We start from the raw sequence: 12624 nt of genomic DNA on the forward strand, positions 1-12624 counted from the left end.
GCGGAGGGGAGGGGCGCGAGGCCTGGGTTTCCTCACTTCTCTAAGGCCTCGGAAACCAGTGGGCCGAGCAGGAGCCCGTGGAGGCCGGACCCGCTTACCGCCAGAGCCTTTCTCCTCGCATTGTCGCCCACTTTTCCTTTTCCTTTCACGGATGGCCACCGGGAGTCCCGTCGGCACCTCCTGGGATCCACGTTGGCCACAAAACGATTGGTCCGCGGCCCCTGGGGAGCCCTTCGCGGAGGCCCCCTTCGGAGCCTTACGGTACAATTTCCGGGCCTAGGACTCCCTTGGCCTAGGCTCGGCCGAGAAGCCAGCCAGCATCCACCCTTTTTAGAGAGGTGCCGGCTACCAACGGATCTCTCTCCCTTCCCCTCGGGCCACCGAGAGCCCGCCCCTGTGTGACCTGCCCACCTACCTCCGTACCCCCGAATGTAGTTAATGCCCGCTTTCTTATTGTTTTAAGCGCCCTCCTCGTTTGCTTGTCTAAGATTGTGATGAGTGTTGTGGTCCTGCCCCCTTCCTCCAGTGGAGGTTGCCGTGAACTGTACCTCCATTCATTCTGTCTAGGGGCGATGACCAAGCTTGCACATTAAAATGTGTGACTTCTTTCTCACCCTTCTTTGGTCTTCAGTACTACTTCTTAAATACGTTTTTCGAACTAGATCTAGGAGTATGAAGATTATTTTGAAGTTATGTAATATGGATTGGTATGGCCATGGAAAAGCCATGTTGCTACTGGGCAGAGTGGAGCGGACCAAAAGGAGGGAAGAGATTGGACCTCTCTTGCACCGGACTGCTGTAGTGGGAAGTACTGTGCGTTAGGTAGTTGACAGTAGTGTCTACACAACTTCCACGTTGTCTTGGGTACTTTAATTTTTAAGATTTGTTTCCCCAAACGTTCAGAAGCCTAGGAAGGCGTTCAGTTGGTTATCAGTTGCTCGTGATTTAATTACGTAGATGCTACACTATTACAAGTTTTAACTTTTCTTAAAAGCCTTTGTTGTCCTCATCTGTAAAATAAGGATTATGACAGTATTCACTTCATGGATTATTGAGATTGGAAATTCATTGAATGTATGTAAAATCCTTAGTGCAATACCCAGATAACGTAGTGTTTAGTCCATCTTAACCGGTATTGTTATTTAAGAATTCTCAGTGAAGTACAAGAGCCTAACCCTGATTCTAACATTTCTTCCAGTGTACTGTGAATAGACTATTTTTCTGTGGATAGTCTTATAAAGTAGAAGTTAATCCTTAATGCAAAGTTTCTCATTGGTATATTACTAGAAAGGGGCATTATGACACAGTGAAAACAGCCCTTGGATTGGTAATTGCAGGATATTAGGGACCTTGAGGGGGTCCCCACCCACTCATTGTGTTCCTTTGGACAAGTTAGCTTCTTCATCTGTAAAAGGAGAATATATCTACACAAGGTAATTTGGGAGATTAAGTGAGATAATGTATGTTGAAGGCTTTTGTAAATGAAAGTAAATAAAAACACGAGTTTTTATTAAATAATTCATCTTCTTGGAGTTACCGAATTTCCATTTTTGGTCCCCAGAGTGTAATTAAAATTTTTTTTTTTTGGTAGAGAGCACATAGTTAGGAAGAAAATTATTGTCCCACTGTTGCATATAGGCACCGTATACTAATTATAGTTTGAATACGTTTATTTTGTGTTTGCTATATTTTTATTCCAGTGTTAAGGCTCTTAATATATTTTAAAAATAAGTCCAATAAGTCCATTTTAACGTTGGGTAACTACTTCAGACTTAAAGTCAACATTTTTGTCCCCAGATAAATGAGCTTTATACTTAATTATACATAATTTAAGGGAAACTTACATTAAGTATTTTATAACATTGGAAACAAAAGCAGTCTTTGAATCTTTTAAGGTCTTACAAAAACATTCTGTTTTTAAATTTCTCGATAGTCTTTAGACACTGCTGCTACCATTTATAATAATTTCGATTCCTCACAAAGTTTTTGAATAGCTTTTACCTAGCTTTTTTTTTGAAATTTGAAAATAAGAAAATATGATATTCCCACTAACCAGAATAGTGATAATGCTTTTTATAAACTTTATTTTGACATAATTTCAACCTTTAAAAAAGTTACAAGTATAGTACATAGAATTCTCAAATACCTTTCACCCATATTACCCAAATCACCTGGCCAATTTGCTTTATCCTTTCCCCTTTTTCTCCAGTTTTCTTCTGAAATGTTTACTTGTAAGTTGCATGTGTGTGGTGTTCCTTAATCCCCAAATGTGTATTTCCTAAAAGCAGGGACATTCTCTTATTTAACAACAGTACAATGGTCAAAGTCAGGAAATTAATATTGCTACAGTATTATCTAATCTGCAGGTCTTAATTGGATTTTGCTTGAAATTGTCCTGAATTGGTATTGCTTTTTTAAAAAGCAGCTTTATTAAAGTGTAATTGCATAAAGTTCAGTCATTGTAAACTTACAATTCAATGATTTTTAGTAAATGTACTGAATTGTGTAACCATTACCCCAACGGATTCCTCTTTGCTGTTTATAAGTCACTTCCGTTCCCACTCCACTCCACTCCAGACTATCACTACCTTTATCATTGAAAATGGTAAAATGGCAAAGTGGAAATCTCAGAAAATTATCAGCTCCCTTTTGGGAGACTCAAAACACTTTGATAACGTTATGAAAAGCTTTCTTATAAAAGAAACTTGTGGTTAAGCATTTCCCATTCTTTTTTGGACATGGAACACTTTTTTTCCTAGAAGTAGTTTCTGAAGACTCCAGCAGGTCTGTGGAAATTCATTTTGAGAAATGATGTTTTGAGGGGCTTGCTTTGCTTAGGCTGGGGAGGTTATGTCAGTCCATTGTATCTTGCCAGGTTATAAGCAGAGCAGGAAACAGTGCATGCTACACTAATCTTTTATAGTCAGTGTAGAACCACTACTTGGTGTATAACTATATAACTTAAATTTGCTCTTTCAGAACTAATAAAAATAATACTTAGAAAAGAACTGGGCACATATAAATTTATTGAGTGAATGTAGTTGTATAGGATTACTTGCTGAGGAGAGTTTATTGGTTCATTTGCCTTTTACGATTTCAGAAATATGTCAGTGTCTTGATGGGGTTAGCCTGTAAGTCTATCCCATGTAAAATATTTTGTTTCTATCAGGATAAATCTGCAATGGAGGAATGCATATAAGCAGTAATGGTATTCTCAGGAGTGCAGGGAAAAAAGACTGGTTTGAAAGAGTAAAGTGGAAAAGAAAAGCAGAAGTGCATGCATATGTTGAGTGGTAGAGATAAATCTTATTTAGAAGTTTAGTTTTTGGGGGTGGGGGTAATATCAAATTTATTGAGATAAAATTTACATGTAATAAAATGCACCCATTTTAATTTCAGTGAATTTTGACAAGTGCATAACCCTGTATGTTTTTGTTAATTTTTTACTTATCTGGTTAAAATGCTTTGACTCTTCTAAAAGTGAAGAACTCCTATTCAAGTATTTTTAAAATGCTATTTAAATTTTTTTCAGTGCTGGGACATGGACAACAGGGGGATGAGAACATGAGTGCGAGGGGTTAATGGGGGGGGGGATAAGGACACATTTGTAATAACTAATAAAGAATTTAAAAAAAATAAATTTTTTTCAGTGCTAATAAAAATAACCTCTCCATCTCTCCTTTTCTTAAATCCCACACACATTCCCCTTAGCAGTTGGCTAGCTTCATAATATATCTAGAATCTAGCAACTTGTTACCACTTTCACTATACCACTTGTTCCAGGCCCCCCTCTCTTCTCTGGATTATTGAAGTCGTGTTTTGCTTCGACCCTTGTTCTCCAGTCTTAACATAGTGACCAGGAACACTGTTAAAATAAGCCAAATAAGAAATCCTTTAAATTTAAATGTTTTTCTTCTTATTTAGAGGAAAAACCAAATTCTTTACAGTGGCCTACAAAGCCCTGTACTCTCTGAAGCTCCTCCCCCAGTAATATTTTACATTTATCTGACTTTCCTCGCACACTGTACTCCAGCTGTTGGCCTTGCTATTCCTCCTGCAAGTATTCCATGCCCACCGCTGGCTTTTTGTATTTTCTTTGTTTGGAAGATTATTGCCCCAGATTAAAAAATATATATATTTTTAATCCTCACCTGAGAATATATTTATTGACTTTAGAGAGTAACATTGATTGGTTGCCTCCTGTATGTGCCCTGACCACCGGGAATCAAACTGAAACCTTTTTGGTGTTCCGGGAGATGCTCCAAACAACTGAGCCCCCACAGCTGGGGCTATTGTCCCTAAATATTAAATAGGGCTTCCTACTTCAGCCCATTCAAGTCTTTGTCCAAATGTCATCTTCTGACCACTCACTGTATTTAAAATGAAGCACGCCCAGGATATAGCTCAGCGGTTAAGCATCGACCCAGGAACCTAGAGGTCACCTGTTCGATTCCCAGTCAAGGCATATGCCCGGGTTGCAGGCTTGATCCCCAGTGTAGGGTGTGCAGGAGGCAGCTGATCAGTGATTCTCTCATCGATGTTTCTCTCTCTCCCTCTCCCTTCCTCTCTGAAATCAATAAAAATAAAATAAAGCACTCCCTAACTCTCTTTCCAACTTCATTCTACAAAGTATCAACTTTGAATATATAATTTATTATAAGTGTATTATAATTGATCAATTATAGGTAAAATCTGATCAGCTTTGCTTATGGTTTTAAAAGTTTTTTCTCAATTATTTTCACATATCAAAATATATAAAAATTTATGTTGAAATAAGTGGTTGAGACTCCCATTTTAGGATGTTTGAAAGTGAATAATATTTATCTAGAGTCACCAGAAATGTTTGTGTTCTGAATGTCATTGAAGGGCCATTGTCTTATTAAGATTGCCTCTACCTTTGAAGTTCAACCTATGAATAAGCTAAGTTTTGAACAGTGTGAAGTAAAAGGGAAATATTTCATAGAAAAATTAGAAGTGCATGGAATGGGTATATTGGCATATACTAAATTAAACATGTAGTCTGATGAAATTTTTTTAATTATTTTTTTGTTGTTGTTCTCACCTGAGGATATTTGTTCCATTTATAATTATTGTAAGGCTAGCATAGTACCTGGCAGATGGGAGCTTCTTAATAGATTTGTTTAATGAAAACCTTAGAGTTAATTTGTTTACTCATTCATTCATTTATTCAACAGGTATTAATACCAACTGTCCTCCTAAGAAAAGTGCTGAGATAGAGTATTATAATACAAGAGCTTCTGTAAGTAGGACAGTAGCTGTCTCTGTTTTAAAAGGAGATACACTTTTTCTTATAGAGTATTTGTTTTTATTTTTGGGCAGAAATATAAAGGATTATTTAAAAATATAAGACATTTATAGTAAAATTAGTTGGCATTTCCCCTTTTTAATTTATACTGATACCTACTACTATTTATTTATTAAAACATATTTTTATTGATTTCAGAGAGGAAGGAAGAAGGAAAAAGAGAGAAACATCAATGATGGGAGAGAATCATTGATTGGCTGCTTCCTGCACACCCCTTACTGGGGGTTGAACCCATAACCCAGGACCCTTCAGTTCATAGGCTGACGCTCTATCCACTGAGCAAATCAGCTAGGGCTATTTTTAAATTTTTTCTATTTTTAAATTAATTGATTCTTAGAGGAATGGGGAGGGGAGAGAGAAACATTGATTTGTTGTTTCACTTATTGATGCATTCATTGGTTGCTTCTTGTATATGCCCTGACTGGGGATTGAACCCACAACCTTGGCATATCGGGACAATGCTTTAACCAACTGAGCCACAAAGACAGGCGGTTCTCTGTATTTGAATGAATACTGTGTGACCTGATGTTAAGATGTCTCCTACCCCCAGGTTTATAGTTCAGTGAGACAGTCATTTGTACTTGAGGAACTGGCCAACACTGAATCAATAAATACTGTGTAACTTTGTAAATTAGTTTTCAGAAAGGTGCTGATATGTATTAAAAATGAATGTATCAGAACACTTTTAAAAAATAACTGTTAGAAACCTTCCTGGATTCTGAGTTTGGTTTAAAAAGATTCATTGATATTTCGTATTTAATTTTGGATATTAACTGAACCTCAAAATTTTTTTCTTCCTTTATATGTATTCCCATATGATTGTAGGAGTCTATCCTGAACTTAGATCGTGTACATTTTGGGAACTTATTTTAGAAAAGATCTAAATTTTAAAAATTCTCAATGGACAGACAGAGAAAAGAGGGTCTTTGCCAACTCCTTTGGGTAAGAAAACTTTAGAATTTTGCAGATACTCTAAAAATGAAGGCCAACAAACCAGGCATATTGAATTGTAAAATTTTCAAGTAAAATGATTTGTCATGATTTCTTTTTTAGACATCTGCAGTAAGAATGTCTTTCCCCCCTCATTTGAATCGCCCTCCCATGGGAATCCCAGCACTCCCACCAGGGATTCCACCACCACAGTTTCCTGGCTTTCCTCCACCTGTACCTCCAGGTAATTTTGTGAGTACTGTAGTTGTTTTAGCCTATACTTTTGTAGTATTTACTTTTAGGAAGATGTGTGACTGTTAGTAGTAAAGATGTCTGTTAATATCATTCTGGAAATGTGATGTCTCATTTTCCTATAGCAGAAGTTTTCACATCTGACTGAGTATAAACTCATTTGGGACATTTTAAAAAAAAGTTACGTAAAAAAATAGCTCATGAGGTTCAAAAATGAAAAACTAGTGCTCGCTTCGGCAGCACATATACTAAAATTGGAACGATACAGAGAAGATTAGCATGGCACCTGCGCAAGGATGACACGCAAATTTGTGAAGTGTTCCATATTTTAAAAAAATAGAAAAAATACACAGTGAAAAAATTTTATTACAGTCCCACAGAATTATTTTTAGTTTTTTCTTTGTCCTTCCAGATATTTTCTAATGCATATTATAAGCCACGTAAGTATATTATTTTATTCACCAGTGGGTTTTTTTAATTGATTTTTTTTTTTATAGAGAGAGGGAGGGAGAAACATTGATTTGTTGTTCCATTTATTTATGCATTCATTGGTTGATTCATGTATGTGCCCTACCCAGGAATGGAACATGCAACCTTGGCGTTTTAGGACGATGCTCTAACCAACCAACAGAGATATCTGGCCAGGGCTCCGTTAGTACTTTTTCTTTTAACACAGATACAGAGTATTATTCTGTATACTAGAGGCCCGGTGCACCAAAGTCGTGCACGGGTAGGGTCCCTAGGCCTGGCCAGCGATCAGGGCTGATCACGTTCCCTGCCTCTGCCTTCCCTTGCCACCCTCACACTGCCACCGCACGATTCCCCCCGCTGCCTCCTTCCCTTGCTCTCTCAGCGCCCTGCTGCCGCCGCTGGTCGCCTGCCATGTTCTGCGCCGCCCCTTGGTGGTCAACGCATGTCATAGTGAGCGAGAGAACTCTCGAGGGGACACTTTGCATATTAGCCTTCTATATATACTAGAGGCATGGCCTGCGGGATCAGGCCAAAACTAGCTCTCCAACATCCCTTGAGGGGTCCTGGATTGTGAGAGGGCATAGACCAGGCCGAGGGACCCCACTGGTGCATGATTGGCGTCAGGGAGGGACAAGGTAGGTTGGCCAGTTTGGGATGGACCGCAGGAAGGCTCCAGGGTGTGTCCGGCCCTTCTCGCTCAGTCCCAATCATCCAGACCCCAGCAGCAAGCTAACCTACTGGTCAGAGCACCTGCCCCCTGCTGGTCAGTGCACATCATAGCGAGCAGTTGAACAGCCTTAGCATATCATTAGCATATTATGCTTTGATTTTTTTGAATGGATGACCGGACACTTAGCATATTAGGCTTTTATTATATAGGATAGATACTATTTTGCCCCTCCATTACTTTTAGTTGATGTTTAGAGAGAGTGGAAGAGAGAGAGAAACACCAATTGGTTGCCTCCCCTATGTATCTGCCCTGACTGGGAATTGAAACTCCAACCTTTGGGTATAAGGGACAATGCTCCAACCAACAGAGCCACCCAGCCAGGGCCAATTTTTTTTTTTTAAATATATTTGTATTGATTTCAGACAAGAAGGGAGAGGGAGAAAAGTAGAAACATCAATGATGAGAGAGACTCATTGATTGGCTGCCTCCTGCACGCCCCACACTGGGGATCAAGCCTGCAACCTGGGCATGTGGAATCAAACTGTGACCTCCTGGTTCATAGGTCAATGCTCAAGCACTGTGTCACGCTGGCCAGGCCACTTTTTGTTTTTATTAAAGAACCAGGTATAACAAGATTCTTCCTAGGTTTTCAGATAATTTATCGTTTGATACTTAAAGGAAAAAAAAATGTGAAAGGATTTGTTTTTTACTTTTTTCTTGTTAATCCTCCCTTGAGGATATTTTTCCCATTGATTTTTTTTTTTTTTTTAAGAGAGAGCAGGAGGGAGGTGAATAGACAGAAACATCGATGTGAAAGAGACACATCAATTGGTTGCCTCCCACACCTTCCCTGACCAAGGGCAAGGCATGGAGCCTGAAACCAGGGTACTTACCCTTGACTGGAATTGAACCCGTGACCCTTCAGTCCAAGGGCTGATGCTCTAACTGCTGAGCAAAACTGGCTAGGGCTGTTTTTTACTTTTAAAGGATTAATTAATATTGTTAATACATAAATGAATCTGTATTTGTGATAGTGCAGGTTTTGCGGGTGTACTGAATAAGATGAATATGAATCAATAACTATCCAGAATTTTATACTCCTTAAGTCAAAAGCAGGTTCTGGTAGCCTTGTTACTTTAAGAGTAGTTTTTTGTTGTAGGTAAACTTATATAGATTGACCTGATACCACATTGCTTTTGAAACTAAGATGTTCAGTATCTCATTAGTTCTACATTTCTACTTAAATTATAAGTATCTGTAAGAACAAAAGCTTAATATGCTAATTAGACCAGACAGCCGAACGACCTTCCAGACGTCATTCCAGATGTCCTTCCGGATGAAGCAGCTGTGGTGGGGGCCGAGGCAGAGGCAGTTAGGGGTGATCAGGCAGGTAGGCAGAGTGGTTAGGGGCGATAAGGCAGGCAGGCAGAGTGGTTAGGAGTGAACGGATTGCAAGAGGGTGCAGGCCAGGCTGAAGGACCTCCCTTTCCCCGTGCACAGATTTCGTGCACTGGGCCTCTAGTACTTGTATATATGGCATGTAGTTGATACCGAATACAGTCATATATAATTGTATGCTTACAACTTGCAATGCTTTTTCCTTAGGAACCCCAATGATTCCTGTACCAATGAGCATTATGGCTCCTGCTCCAACTGTAAGTATAATTGTTAAGTAAGTAAATTTTTTACTTATTGATTGATTTTAGAGAGAGAGACATTGATTTGTTTCCCACTTATTTATGCATTCATTGGTTGATTCTTGTATGTGCCCTGACTGGGTATCAAACCCTGCAACAACGTATTGGGACAACGCTTTAACCAGCTGAATTACCCATCTACGGCTGTAAGTATAATCAGTTTTAAGGAGGAAATTAGGAGATATGTTAGTGCTTTTAAAACTAAAAAGCTTGATAAACTTAGATAAATTATTTTAAGCATTTAAAAGAATAGTAGGAAGGATGTGGGCATCCATTTCTATCATACTACTTACTTGATTAAGTAACATTTTCATTCAGCTGTGCATATGTGCATTTGTTCCTAAAACTGCTCCCCAGATAGTTTTATGGTTTCTCTCATTCTCTAGACTGATTTACATATTAGTTCAGATTTAGGACATTGTCTTTTTCATTATTCCTTGTGTTTTGGTTTCCAGAGATAGGAGAATGATATGATATATATGATCTCTTAAAAGAGTGTAAGAATTATCCTAGCAGAAATAAAAGTTTTGAAATGAAATTTTTGTTGAATATAGTTCTATTCTTTTCCTCCTACCTACCTAATATTTAGCTCTTTCCGAGCTATTTTTGTGTGTGTCTTCTACTATGATACCTTCAAGCTTTGTAGTTTTAATGAAACCTTTCCTCTAGGGAAGTGTTTCATTATTTATTCTTAGGTCTTGAACCTTAATTCTCCACATTCATCAAAGCATCTTAATTAAGAATGTTAATATATTATAACACGAATAAATAATAACCCTCTTAACTATTATTTAACCAGATATTTCTCTGAGTTCATTGGTAGAATATCAGGCTTCATTTGGAATTCCACTATGAGAGAGGCTAGCTGTTACTTTCAACTGTTTTTCTATTTGTGGTTTTGAAAAGGGAGGGGAGTGGTGTTATTCACGTTAAAAGGGAGATATGAAGTAGGTGGACAAATAGGAATCTGCTGTGAGGCAGACCACTAAGAAGATAGGTTCTGCATACTAGGGGGGAGTCCAGCTTTTCTTGCATTAGGCACCAATGTTTGGTCATTTTGGAAAGCTTCCACATGATAGGTACTCTTACTTTCTTACATTTCAGCCTAAGAAAAGATAGCATTTGGAGTTTGGAGCAGCTCCCCCAGTTCACCAGTATTTATTCAGTGCTTATTGTGGGTGTTTTGCTAAATTCACTTGCAGATAAAATGAAGAGTAAGACTATTTCTTCCTTTGGGAACTTTAAAGTTAATAAAGGGACAATAAGCTAGAAATTCAAGTAAGTGATAAAGGGTAAATTTAAAGTGTGGGGGAGTGCTATGGGAGTATTTGAATATTTTATAAGAAGCTTAGTAGGGATAATTGAACTTTTATGCTAAACAGAGTACAGTTGTGAAGAAACTTGTGGATAAACATAAAGTTTCTATCCAAGTTATTTTTGCTTTTCCAAGTTTTTAAAGAAAGGTAATCTAAAAGTGGGACTTTCCTTGTCATGAATGTTTGTATTAATGAAAAATGCTAAGAGCTTTAGATTAAGTATGTAGACCTTTTAATGTGCTACATAGAGGATGGTGCAAAAGTAGGTTTACAGTTGTAAGTGCATGAAACAGTTTATTCTTGCTTTATTATTTATTAATTGTATTTTCCATACGAACAACTGTAAACCTACTTTTGCCCCACCCTATATTTACTAATTTAACATTGGTGATTTTAGCCTAATGTTACATTAAACATGATAGGAAGTTTAATTGCCAGATCAAATTTTATTGCCTTTTTTAATTCTAGGTCTTAGTACCCACTGTGTCTATGGTTGGAAAGCATTTGGGAGCAAGAAAGGATCATCCAGGCTTAAAGGCAAAGGAAAATGATGAAAATTGTGGTCCTACTACTACTGTTTTTGTTGGCAACATTTCTGAGAAAGCCTCAGACATGCTCATAAGACAGCTCCTTGCTGTAAGTTAAACTGTTTATTTTTCATTTAAAAGGTTTATTTTTGTTATAAATTTTAAACAAAAAGCAGAAAGAAGACTGAATTTGTCTTTGTTTTATTTTGAAAATTTTTAATCCAGCAATACTGTTGAACAAACAGTACAGTGATTACCCTGTAACATATTGCCACATTTACTCTCTTTATATACACACGCTACATACTTTTTTTGAGTAATTTGAGAGTAAGTTGTGATAAGACATTTCACCTCTGAATACTTCTTGTGTTTCCTAAGACCAAAGACATTCTCCTATATGATCACAAGATCATTATTGCACTTAAGAAATTTAAGGACGATACAGTATTGTTAACTAATATACATAGATCTTTTTCTTTTTTAAATAAATTTTATTTATAAGTTATTTATATTTATTTATTTATTTGTTAATCCTCATCTGAGGATATTTTTTCAATTAATTTTTAGGGAGAGTGGAAGAGAGAGGGAAAGACAGAGAAACACCGATGTGAGAGAAACACATCGAACCATTGGTTGCCTCCTGCAACCAAGGTATGTGCCTTTAAGTGGAATCGAACCCGGGACCCTAGCCAAACTGGCTAGGGCTAGTTCTTTTTTATTTATTTTTTTAGCCAGTTTAAAACATTTTTTTAAAAATTTTGTTTTATTGCTTAAAATATTACAAAGAATGGTACATATGTCTCTTTTTTCCCCCCCCTTGACCTTCCCTCTGCCTCCCCTACCCCCCAGTGTCTTATGTTCAGTGGCTATGCTTATATGCATGCTCTATTTTTAAAATTTAATTTTCTCTATAATTTCCAAAATAGCATGTTTTTGTTTTTGACCTATGATCCAGTCAAGGATTGCACATCACATTTAATTGTCACACCTTGTTAGACAGCTTCTTTAATAAATTTTATTTATAAGTTATAGTTCCCTTCTCCCCACCTTTTTTTTTTTTTTGGTTTGCTTGTTTTCTTTGTCTTATGACATTGACTATATATATAGATTTCAGAGAGGGAGGGAGAGATAGAAACATCAGTGATGAGAGAGAATTACTGATTGGCTGCCTCTTGCAGGCCCTCTGCTGGGGATTGAGCCCGCAACCCGGGCACATGCTCTTGACTGGAATCGAACCTGGGACCCTTCAGTCCGCAGGCTGACACGCTATCCACTGAGCCAAACCAGCTAGGGCTCATTGATGTGTTTGAAGAGTGTATTATTATTATTATTGTTTAAAGTATTACAAATAGTAGTACATATGTCTCTCCCCCGCCCCCCACAGCCCATAATTCAGGGAAAAAAAAAAGAAAGTAGCATTGAATTATTAAGTATT

General features: G+C 37.7%; 1 protein-coding gene and 1 non-coding gene across 2 annotated transcripts in view; both read left to right on the plus strand.

The window, feature by feature from the left end:
* Nucleotides 1–12624, plus strand: part of RBM25 (RNA binding motif protein 25) — a 45527-nt gene that overhangs the window by 368 nt on the left and 32535 nt on the right. The window contains 4 exon segments of the mRNA XM_023761398.1: nucleotides 6152–6268; nucleotides 6380–6500; nucleotides 9255–9304; nucleotides 11131–11298. Of these exon segments, the coding sequence (XP_023617166.1) occupies nucleotides 6227–6268; nucleotides 6380–6500; nucleotides 9255–9304; nucleotides 11131–11298 (381 nt within the window). The 5' untranslated portion in view covers nucleotides 6152–6226.
* On the plus strand, nucleotides 6733–6839 carry LOC111827716. Its single transcript, XR_002831396.1, has one exon. It is a non-coding gene; the product is annotated as a U6 spliceosomal RNA (small nuclear RNA).

Source organism: Myotis lucifugus, unplaced genomic scaffold (assembly GCF_000147115.1).
Source record: "Myotis lucifugus unplaced genomic scaffold, Myoluc2.0 scaffold_207, whole genome shotgun sequence".
Classification (NCBI taxonomy): domain Eukaryota; kingdom Metazoa; phylum Chordata; class Mammalia; order Chiroptera; family Vespertilionidae; genus Myotis; species Myotis lucifugus.